The 11,417-nt window shown below is 56.2% G+C and overlaps 1 protein-coding gene across 2 annotated transcripts; it reads right to left on the reverse strand.

Annotated features, from left to right (window-relative positions):
* Positions 1–1,442: 1,442 nt before the first annotated feature.
* On the reverse strand, positions 1,443–6,282 carry MLN (motilin). 2 transcript variants are annotated; one of them, XM_069563504.1, is made up of 4 exons: positions 6,165–6,282; positions 3,887–4,000; positions 2,432–2,540; positions 1,443–1,604 (listed from the first exon to the last, which is right to left on the reverse strand). In XM_069563504.1, exons 1-4 carry the CDS (start codon positions 6,279–6,281, stop codon positions 1,597–1,599), a joined length of 348 nt encoding a protein of 115 aa, XP_069419605.1. In that variant the 5' UTR covers position 6,282; the 3' UTR covers positions 1,443–1,596. The 2 variants fall into 2 exon arrangements, with proteins under 2 accessions (XP_069419605.1, XP_069419603.1); XM_069563502.1 differs by having other exon boundaries at positions 1,443–1,607; positions 6,165–6,281.
* Positions 6,283–11,417: the final 5,135 nt, after the last annotated feature.

Here is an 11,417-nt window from a genome sequence, read left to right on the forward strand (position 1 = left end):
AGCAATTCCCACCGAAAAAGATGCAGAGCAGGACTTCCCTGGCCTTCGCAGGGTGGGGGGTTAAGACTTCACGCCCCCAATGCAGGGGGCGCGGGCTCCAGCCCTGGCGGTGAAATTAAATCCCGCATGCCCTGCTGCAAAAAAAAAAAAAAAGGATGCAGACCATCTGGGGTGAAATCTCCCAGGAGTCTCATTTCCCTCCATGGCATACGTTTCAATACTGCTGTGCAACCCTCAGGAGCTTCGAGAAAAACCCCCAGAGGGTGTGGGGACCCTGGCCCCAGAAATGGGCGCCCCCTGCTGGTGACGGGGCAAGATGGGCTCACTGTCGGGGCGGACCCCAGCAGAGGGCGAGGGGAAGGCGCGAAACAGGGACGACGAGAAAGGGAGCCTTTCCTTTTTCTGCTTCTCCGAGTGCGTTACTGACAACCGGAGGAATTTAAGGAAGCTGGGAAGGGCGAGGACCCCTCCGGTCCCTGCAGTCCCGCGCTTTAGAGCGAGATTCCTGTGTCTTTTCCTCCGCACCCTCCGACGTGCCCCGCTGCAGCCCTCTCCCCATTTTTTAGTGGCTGTCTTGGCAGTGCTTCCCGGGATCTCGCAGCTGTGCTTGGGTTGATCAGTACGTGCGTCGGAAACTGTGGGAGCCTGCACAGTGCAGGCTCCGGGTCCTCTGTAAGGCTGGGGGGAGAGCGTGCAGAGCACCCCCAATGAGGGTCCTCTTTAGGGCTGGAGTCTTGTCTTCTTTCGACTACTAATCCAGGGCTAAGCCCCTAAAGTGGCAGGAGCGGGTGGAAATTCGGTGTGGGCACTGTTTAATGGCTGGTAACCTATGGATGGAATGAGCTGTGCTTCCTATATGGCCCCAGTTTATAAATAAATGAACATCCATTAACGTAAAATTAAATTACAGTGAAATTTCCCATACAGTTTTGTTTAGAAGGCAGAAATAAGTGGGTTGGCTGTGTAATTCTGCCGCAGATGCTGGAGCGTGTAGTCACATGGTGATAATGATAATTTGCTTTTTGCTGGTGTCCCGTCCTCCAGATCTCAAGGCAGATATTACCACCTTGCTTTCCAAAAAGGCTCATTGAGGTTAAAGGGCTGGCTAGAAGTTACCCAGCAAGGGGTTGAGTGCAGAGGCCTTAAAATGCTTTGGTCCATTAGACCTCAAGTCAGTAAACAGAAAATGGACCAGTATGCAGGAGACCTGAGTTCCAGTGCTTGTTCTGCCACTGACTCAGCATGTGGGCAAAAAATGCTATTTCTCTGGCCTCACTTTCCTCATGTAGAACAGAAGAGCCCATGCAAATCTTATTCCATGGGTCTCATACTTAATCATAGGCGCACCATTTATGGCCAAACCCTCTCTGAGCTTTATTTCCCCCTTTATGGCATGACCAGAATCTGACCTTTGTAAATTAAAATACTAAATAAAAGAGTCATTTCTGTATATTTCATGATTTATTTGCTGGTGGGGGATTTGTTTGGGAGAAGATGTTTTCCTTCCAAATCCAGTGGATGAGCTGTGCACATTTCTGGGTCCTCTCTGGGTTGGGGGGATCCATGTTCTGTCCACCTTCTCCCCTGAGTGGCCTGTCACTGGGCTGCTGGAGAAAAGCAAAGGAGGTTTGCAGCTCAGAAGGGTCAGCAGATCCGTTTATGAAACCACCTTGTGAATCTGTCTGCAGGTCTGAGGAAGGAGGGGAGGTCTGGCCAGGTCTGCCTCCAGCTTTCTCTGTTGCCTGGGGCTAGGAATTTAACCTCCCTGCCCCCAAACAACACTTCCTCCCCACTCTCCTCTCCTCCTGGGGACTAGGAGAAGAAATCAGTAGCTGGTTGTCAGATAAGACCTAGCTTTGCACCAGTGACTCAGGCTGACCTTGACTCAGGCAATGCCAAATGGGGCTGAGGACCTTGGTTGGCAGAATGAATGGGGTGGGGTGGGGTGGGGTGGGGTGGGGTGGAAATTGCAGGCTTTTGTGGCTACTCTGCCCCAGGGTTTCCTTCAGAGTCACCATCCAGCCCTGGGGGCGACCGGGGAGGGAAGGAATGGCTCTCTGCAGAAGGAAGCTTGCGGTCTTTGTCACTTGTAATCCCCTGCCAGGCAGAAGCTAGTGGAAGGGGTCTGGGGCCTGGAGATGCCCCTGGCTGGGGAATGAGGCTCCCCACCTGTGACGGCCCCACCTCCACGTACACCACTGCCCCTTTCCCGCGCCGCCCCTCTCCCCGACTGCCCTCCGCCCCCCCTCCCGCCCCACCCGTGATTAGGCTCCCCTCAGTGATGGGGTGGGGTGGGGGAGCTTGCAGGAGAAGACAGCTTCTGGTTCTCAAGGGCAAAGCAGAAAAACAAATGACAGCCCCCTTGAAATCCTTCTGGGCTGTGCTGCAGGAGGTGAACCCGGAGGTGTCCGCCCACCCCGTACCCCCATACCGTTCCGGGAGGATGGCAGCACCTTGCGCAGCAGCCCTTCCAGGGTGGTCTGGTACTTTTCCAGCTGCCTGGAGTTCATCCTCATTCCAATTTCCACAGGAGCAGTCAGCTGTGAAATAAGGCAGCGTTAACAAGAAGGGAGTGCAAGCCGTTAATCCCTGGGTGCCTACAGGTGGCGGGCTGGACTGCAAGGACCACCGCCCCCCACTCCTCCCCATTCTGGTGGGGGGATGGAAGGGGTCTGCTGGGAATTCTGGCCCCTCCCCTCAATCTCACCTGAGGCCAGAGCCTGAGACCAGCTGAGAGGGAGGAGGGTCACCTCCCCTCCCCTGGTGGGGAGTCTGAGGAAGCAAATGCCTTTCCCCTTCCCCTGAATTATAGCTAAAACGTGGGAGTCTTATTAGGTGCCAGGTGTCCTTCTAAGTCCTGTTAAGCCTCTCAATAATCCTATGCTGCTAGGTAGAGACTATTAGAGCTCCCATTTTGCAGATGAGGAAACTGAGGACAAACAGCAGTTGAGTCACTTGCTCAAGGTCATACAAGGTTCCAAGTAGCAGAGGGAGAAGGGCACCCAGGGGGCCTGGCTCCAGGGTCCATGTGGGGAGCCATAGGCTACCCTTGGGTGGAGGAGCTGTCTGGAGGCTCTCCACCCGTGTGAGGGGAAAGGGGCAGAGCCAGGGGGAGCCAGCTGATCTCACCAGCACCCTCAGAGCTTCCCGGTTCTGTACTCTTGCTGCACAACCCAGCGGGCAGACTTGGAGACCCCCTGACCCTGGAGAGCCGTGGTGGAGGAGTCCCAGGCCCACTGCCCCTCCTCCTACCCAGCTCACCGGGGGTGGGAAATGGGCTCAGGAGGCCTGAGGACAGCCTTAGGGGCGGCTCCGCAGGCTCAGGCTTCCAGCCCTGCTGCCGGCTGGACTGGATGACCCAGAATGGCTCTCATGGTTCTGGGGGAAGGAGAGGTACCCATCCCAGCTTGGAACCCTCAGCAGCCTCCCAGGCATCTTGCTGGGCCTCCCAGGCCCTGCTGGCCTCTTTGCCCTCCTCAGACCCTCCTGGGCCTCTAGGGCCTCAGAGCAGGGCCTCTGCACTTACTCTTCTTTCTTCTGGGATGTTCTTGCTCTAGCTGTTTGCATGGGTGGCCCCTTCTTACCCTCCAAGTTTCAAATCAAATACCACCTCCTCTCCCGGGGGAGAGAATAGGGGCGAGGCCTTCCTTCCCCTCCCCCGCCAGCCCCACTGTCGATCCTGCCTGCTTATTTGGTGCCTGAAACGATTTCTTGTCTCACCCTTCGTGTCTGTCTCTCCCTCCTAGGATGGAGCTCATCACCTGAGTGTCTAGTTCACAGCACATGCTGTGATGCCTGGGGGACCATCCCCCAGCCGGGTTTCTCTGCACTCCCTCCCCCGCTCCCTGATCCGTCACCCCACTCCCCTACCCCGTCTTCTGCTCACCTTGATAACTTCCTGTTTTTCTTCCCGGGGCTCCGCGGGGTCCACAGGGCCCACCTCCTCTGACCTCTGCTGTACACTCAGGGATTTCTTTTGCCCCTTGTACCTCTCCTTTTCCTAGGGGCCGGGCACAAAATCGTGTAAAACTCACCCTCCCTCAAACACTCGTGGCCCTTTGGGTTCCTATTCGGAGTGCTAAGGGGCCTGACCCCCCCAACCCCCAACAGGCCAAAAGAATCCCCTTTCCCTGGCGCCTCTCTCCCAGAGCGTCTCAGACACCTGGTGACCTCACTTCACCCTCGGATTTGCCCGCCACCAAGTCAGCCCAAAGAGGAACCCTTCCTTTGTAGTTCAAGCACCACACCCAGGTTGTTACCGTTAATTAAGTTAAGATGCTAAAAATAATGGCCGCCCTTCCTGCATATTAAGGATGAAAATGTGTTTTTCATAGCAAAGCGCTTATAAAAAAAAGACGGCAAGACGGCCCAGCCTGTGAGGGCGCCATGGGGTGGCCCAGAAACTGGAGTCCCTGGGAGGTGATTTATAAGAGGCAAGACAAGGAGATGAATTATGGAGAAAGGAGTCTGCAGCTTCTTCATAAAAATCCCGGTGCCTGGCAATTACGAGGAGGAAACCACAGAGCAGATAAACGCCAAGCACCCTCTCACTGCCATTTTGCCAGTTCGCGTAGCACCGAGTTTGGCTCTTTCTGTCCAGCCTCTCATCTTGCTGGGCATCCTGGCTTGCCAGGCCCCCGGGCACCTAGGTCAGACCCAGCCTGTTTCTTCGGTTTTTCTGAGGACATTCTGGGGGTTCGGCTCCGGGCCTACCCCGAGCAGCGGTGATGCTGGGATGGTCGGTCATCGTTTCCGCAGTGGCAGGCAGGAGGGGGTGGGTCTAGGGGATCTCCTGCATCTATTCGCAGCCCTCTGTGTCTTCTCCTCCCCTGAAGGGGAGCTGGGTCCCGCCTGGCCCTTCTAAAGGACGCCGTTCTCTGTGTCCGTGGCAATCTGCCCTGGACAGAGCGTGTTGCTGCAGAGGCTGCACCTCAGGGCCGTGAGACCCTCAAGAGCACTGACTCGTGTATGGGTCCCTGTTGGAACCTCAGTCTCAGACACATGGGACACAAAGCCCATTCCTTCATCTCACTGGAAAAGAACGTGGAAGGCGGGGCGGGCGGGGACTTCTCTGGTGGTCCAGCGGTAAACTTCGCCTTCCAATGCAGGGGGTGCAGGTTCCATCCCTGGTCAGGAAGCTAAGATCCCACATGCTCTGTGGCCCACAACCAAAACATAAAATAGAGTGTTGTAACAAATTCAATAAAGACTTTAAAAATGGTCCACATAAAAAAAAATGAACAGAAACAGGGAATTTCCTGGTGGTCCAGTGGTTAGGACTCTGCCCTGTCATTGCTGAGGGCCTGGGTTCAATCCCTGGGCAGGGAACCAAGATCCCACAAGCTGTGCAGCAAGGTCAAAAAAAAAAAAAAAAAAGAGAGAGATCGAGAGACAAAGGTGGAAAGGCACTCAGAACTCCGTGACATCTAAGGTAAAAGGCCCAGGGAGGGGGGTCTAACAGCCGTTTTCCACAGGCCGCACCACCTAGGTTCCACTAAGCCTGCCCTATTTTCTTCTGGGTTCTAAAGAGAAGGAGGCTTTGGCCGCCACTCCCTGGAAAGGTACCTGTGAACGTTTGTGCCCACCTGTCCCTGCATCCTTCTTTCTCGGGGCCCCCAGAGCAGGTTCCCCTCTTCTCCACCAGCCCATCGTGTTTCTGCTCCCCTGAACTCAGTGCATACTGTCAGCATCACTTCTGGACAATTAATCACGTCCTGTCTTGTGACATCTCCCTGCTTTGTTTTCTATCCTGAGTGAATTTGTCATGTTGGCGCCTTGGCTCCTGAGTCAGCTCCTTGAGGATGGGAGGTTCTGAGATTTCCTTGTGTGTCTGACCTCTCACCCGGGGTGGCCCTCTGTGCTGCAGAGATTCTCTGCAAATATTTATTAGCTTGTTAACTGAAAACTTCCCCCGAAAGGACGGCCAGGGGTAGGAAAAGATGTCACCTGTGGGAGCCACTGACACCTTTGTGGTACTGGTGAAGGAGCGAAGGTGGCTGGGCAGATGGCTGGAGCCTGGGGTTATCTGGAGTCCTTCAGGCTCACCTCAGTGTTTCTGGCATATCCGATTAAACATGGGTTTACTGAAGGGATGCTTGTCGTTGAGCAGGCTTGTGGGTCACCTTGGCCACACTGGGGAGGCGGGCAGCCTGGGAATATCTTACTTGCATCCTCTGGACTTCGCTGTAGGTGAAGATGGGAACAAAGCCTTCCGTCTGGGAGGCCAGCATGGCGGCTGCGTGCACCACCAGCAGGATGGCCGTGGCCTTGCGGGACAGCATTCTGGAGCTGGACAACGATAGGGAGCCCCTGTCACCCAGTGTAGGGCTCAGGGACAAACCACTGCATCGGAGGCAGGCGCCCTCAGCTCTGGTCCACGCCCCACCCGGGACTATGTGATCTTGGGCAAGCTGCTTACCCTCTCCGGATTTGGGCCTGGTGTGGAGCTGTACCAGAGGAGCTCAGAGCCCCTTCTCTGCTCCAAGCCCCCGAGAGAGGCCGCCCTGCCCCCTGGCCACACCGGAAATGTATCATTCCACTTGTTGGCCCTTCCCTTTGTTACTGGGGAGGTCTTCGGGCGTCAGCTGAGCTAATGAAGCAGGAGCACCCCCATATTGCAGATATGCAGTAAACTCTTAGATTATCAGCAGAAGCAAGCCCCAAGATCCAGAGAGCCCTGCCTGCTGCCTGAACCAATTAGCAGGATAAGAGGGATGGATCCAGGCCCACCCAGTCCTGCCTGGTGGTACCAGGCCAAGACCCCAGGTCTAGAGAGGAAGGGGTTGAGACCCTCTGCCCAGGTGCAGCAGAGCCAGATGGAAAACTTCAGCTTGGAGCAGCACGGAAGAGCAGGGCAGGGTCCCCACCTCTCCGGGCCGGCACTGGCTCTCACAAGCACCTCCTCAGCACCAGCAGGTCTAGCTGCCTGCTGGCCGCCATCCAGAAACAACCTCCTTCCTGTAACCCCCAGAACCCCCACCAGTGCTGGCAAGGTGCCAGCATAAGAGCATGGGGCCTGTCCACATCCCAGAAGTGGGTGTGTCGGGAATGGCTGGCGGGACCTAAACTGCCAGGGAACGGGTGGGCATGGGGACCACCAGAATGCAGAGCTGAGAAGGGGGCGGGGTCAGAATGGTGCTGGGGCCGGCCTGGCTGATTCCTTATGCTAGCACACTGGGTCCCACACACTCCTCACACCCGCCTGGGAGCAGGTGTGATCCGAGGAGGGGGGAGACCTGCGGAGGTGAAAGGACCCATCTGAAGGCAGTAGGGGCTAGAGGCCGGCCCTTCTGAGGCCTGGTGCACTTGGCCTCTGCCCACAGAAGAGGGAGACGGGCACCGCAGGGGACAGAACCCCCAAGCGGGGAGGGGAGGCTGGGGGCGGCCTCTGCTGCAGCAGGAGTGGGGGATTACAGGGTTCAGATAAGGAGCTTCTGGGGGTCAGCTCGACAGCCCTTGGGCAGGGGATTCCATTGGGAGGAGAGGGTCCTACCCCAGACTGGCCCCCGAGCTTCCCTTTGGGTCTGACTTCGACCATCCCTTTGCAGAGAATCTTCCAAGGCTGCGGACTTGCTCCTTGCCTCGCCAGCAGGGCCCGTCTCCTCGGCCATCGGAAGGCCCTCTTGCCTTCTCGCTCTCTTGCTGCCCCATCCTACCTGGTCTCCCCGTACTGCTGAACTCCAAGAGTAAGAACAGGAGGGCTCAGAGAGCCAACACCTGCCATTCTAGGAGGGTGGGGAGGACCAGCCACCTGCTGAAGACCGCCTCTCAGGAGCCGAGGCCCCACTTCTGCTGAGGGGACAGGGCGCGGGTGAGGAGGGGGACTTCGAGTCGCAGACCCCCTCCTCTTGCTGCAGTCTCTGGGCCCCGCCCCCTCGCGGAGGAGCCCACTGTATCACACGGCTCATGCTTCATTTCCTTCGTGGAGAGGCTACAGATCCCTTTCCATTCCAGTGTTCACATTTAATTCACCCCATAAGAATCAATAAAAACGTTAAATAAGAAGGCGAACATCCAACTGCTGCTCACTTTCGTGATCCAACTGGCAGCCGGCATGTCACCTACGTTCGTTTGCATTCTGGGCGCTCAGGATGGGAGCGAGAGCTTTTTCACTGTTGGATGAGCTGCTGACTTTGTCTTTTTCCATCCCTGCGGCTGGGGCTCAAGCGCCTTGGCCAAGGGGGCGGCGGCCTCTTCTTCCCGCTGGTCTTGTCTAGCCACGCCCTCTCTCCCGAGGGCCCCCGGCTCTTTTGTTAACTTTCCGGAGCCCAGGCTCCACGCCGGGCGGGACGGCCCTGCGTCCGTGCCGGGCCCTGGGTTGGGTTCCCGGCCCGCAGTTGATGGCCAGGTCTCCGGGCAGCTTCTCTTTTGCCGGGATTCGTACCCCCCGCTCCGTCTCCAGCCCTGCGCGCTGTGTGCGCTTTATCCCGCGCTCTGGAAACCAGCTTGGGGCGCTCGGTCTGGAGCCCAGGAAGGTACTGAAAGGTGACAGAGCACCGCAGGAACAGTGGGCTCGCTCACACGGCATCTTTGGGCTAGGGCTGGCCACCCCCCACCCGCTCCTCGCGCTACTCACAGTGCGCGTGCGGCCTGAGTGGGCGGGGCGCAGCTCTCTCCGCTTGTCTGCTGGGGTCCGGGGCTGGTCCGACGGGTCCTTATATACCTCCTGCCCTCCCCTTAGAGTCCATTAACCTTTGGCCAGACCTTTGGTGCTCTGGGCGAGGAGTCTGGATTCCTGGGGCTCGTAGAAACAGCGGGCAGGGCTTGGGCATATAGGTCTTTCGTGGAAGGCCTTTTCCTCGAGGGCAGTCAGGGTGTGGTGCAGGCCAGCCCCCACCTGGATGGCACCCTGCTGCCGCTCAGAGGATCATTTTAATGAAAGCGCTTTCTTTTTTTCATTACTTAAATATATAATGTTGCTGAGAGTCTCCAGGCGACTCCAGTGATCAGATTCTCTGCCTGTCAGAGAGCTGTACTAAGGAGATAACTTGTCTTCAGCTTTTCCCCTGAAGCCCCTCATGAAAGAAAAAATGCCAGAGTGTGTGGTAGCATTTCAGCAAATTTGTGAAAAGAAAATGACAGTCCAGACCCAGGGCTGTGGAGGCCCAGAGTGTCCGTGGAGGGCCAGGGAGGGCATGATGCATACAAAGGTTTGTGGCCTAAATGGGGCACCTATCCAGGAAACCTTTTGTGGTAATTGTGTCATCAAAGTATGTTAGAAGGTGTTGGTCGTTCAGTCCTGTCCGCCTCTCTGCAACTGCATGGACTGTAGCCGGCCAGGCTCCTCTGTCCGTGGACTTCTTCAGGCAAGAACACTGGAGTGGGTAGCCATTCCATTCTCCAGGAAGTCTTCCTGGCCCAGAGATTGAACCAGGGTCCCCTGCATTGCAGGCAGATTCTTTCCAGTCTGAGCCACCAAGGAAGCCCATGTGTTATCAAGTGGCAACGTTAAAGACTCAAAGAGGGAAGAGGGGAACGCATTCTGGAGTCAGACAAGGCTGCCCCCGCCGGTTCCTGAATGCGGTGGCACCTCTGGCGGCCCTCAGGGGACCCTTGGTGCCCGCGTTCTAATCAAACCCCAGCAACACCATGAGGTTGGCCCTCTTGTTTGCCCCATGTTGCTGTTGTTTAGTTGCTCGGTTGTTGCTCCAGTTCTTTCGTGACCCTACAGACTGAAGCCCACCAGGCTCCTCTGCCCTTGGGATTTCCCAAGCAAGAATACTGGACTGAGTTGCCATTTCCTTCTCGAGGGGATCTTTCTGACCCAGGGATCGAACCCGCGTCTCCTGCATTCGCAGGAGGATTCTCTACCGCTGAGCCCCCCAGGGAAGCCCTTACACCATGTTACAGATAAGAAAACTGAGGACAATTAAGTATCTCTTCTGCAACGCTAAGGCAGGGTTTCTTCACGCAAAGGTCAAGGCTGTACGTGGCCAGGTGTGGCAGAAGTGGGGAGTGGGGGTTTCTGGGAGGCAGGGTGCGCAGGTGCAGAGGATGGCAGGATGGGGGTGTCTCAGAAGGTCCACTGTGTGGTTGGAAGAGGGTCAAGCTAGGACCTGAGGATGGGGCCTTAGAAACCAACAGAAGGATTTCAATTTGATGGGGGAGGAAGCTGGGGGCCCCCTGTTGTCTTGGAGGACAGATGACAAGCGGGTGGTGATGGAGGAGCACTCGGTGTTGGGGTGAAGGCGCTGGAGCCGGGAGAGGCAGGACTGGGAGGCCAGTGGGGAGGTGGCTGGGCAGATGAGGGTGAAGTCCCGAGAGTCTGGGGGGCAGAGGCCATTCCCTAGGTGAACCTCGTTGGTCACTAGTGACTTCCAGAGAGGCTGCCCCAAACGTCTGGAAGGGACTGCTTCCCAGCCAGGAGCCCCTACCCTGCCATTCTTCAGTCGGCTCTGGCTTTTGCCCTCTGGGAAAAAACAGATGTTTGCAGTGCTTCAAACCCAACCCAGATACCCTCTAAACTCCCCATTCAGCAGGGCTTCCCGCCAGCTGGCTCTCTGTGTTCTGTTCCTGATGTGAGGTTAGACCTCCTCTAGCATGCTGTGTTGGTGACTCACTGGTGCACTGGGTCTCTGGAGTCCAAGGTTTATCTCAGAGGAATTAGAGCACAGAATGCCAGGGCTTGGAACTGAACTGCCGTTTCTTAACCTTGGCCTGATCAGAGTCTCACTGCCCTGTTTCAAAAGGGACTTAAAAAAAACTGTTTATTTTTAATTGAAGGATAATTGCTTTACAATATTGTGTTGGTTTCTGCCATACATCAATATGAATCCGCTATAGGTATACATGTGTCCCCTCCCTCTTGAACTTCTGTCCCACCTCCCAGCCCATCCCATTCCTCTAGGTTGTCACAGAGCCCTGGTTTGAGTTCCTGGAGTCATACAGCCAATTCCCACTGGGTATCTATTTTACATATGGTAATGAACTATAAAGAAAGCTGAGCACCAAAGAATTGATGCTTTTGAACTGTGGTGTTGGAGAATACTCTTGAGAATCCCTTGGACTGCAAGGAAATCCAACCAGTCCATCCTAAATGAGATCAGTCCTGAATATTCACTGGAAGGACTGATGTTGAAGCTGAAACTCCAATACTATGGCCATCTGATGCAAAGAACCAACTCACTGGAAAAGACCCTGCTGCGAGGAAAGATTGAGGGTGGGAGGAGAGGGGATGACAGAGGATGAGATGGCTGGATGGCATCACCAACACGATGGACATGGGTCTGAGTAAGCTCCAGGAGTTGGTGATGGACAGGGAGGCCTGGCGTGCTGCGGTTCACGGGGTTGCAGTCGGACACGACTGAGCGGCTGAACTGCACTGAACTGAAGGTACGTGTTTCCAGGCTCCTCTCTCCATGTGTCCTGCCCTCTCCTGCCCGTCCCCCACCGCCGTATCCACGGGGCTGGTCTGTCTG

This window comes from Ovis canadensis, chromosome 20 (genome assembly GCF_042477335.2).
Source record: "Ovis canadensis isolate MfBH-ARS-UI-01 breed Bighorn chromosome 20, ARS-UI_OviCan_v2, whole genome shotgun sequence".
Lineage (NCBI taxonomy): Eukaryota > Metazoa > Chordata > Mammalia > Artiodactyla > Bovidae > Ovis > Ovis canadensis.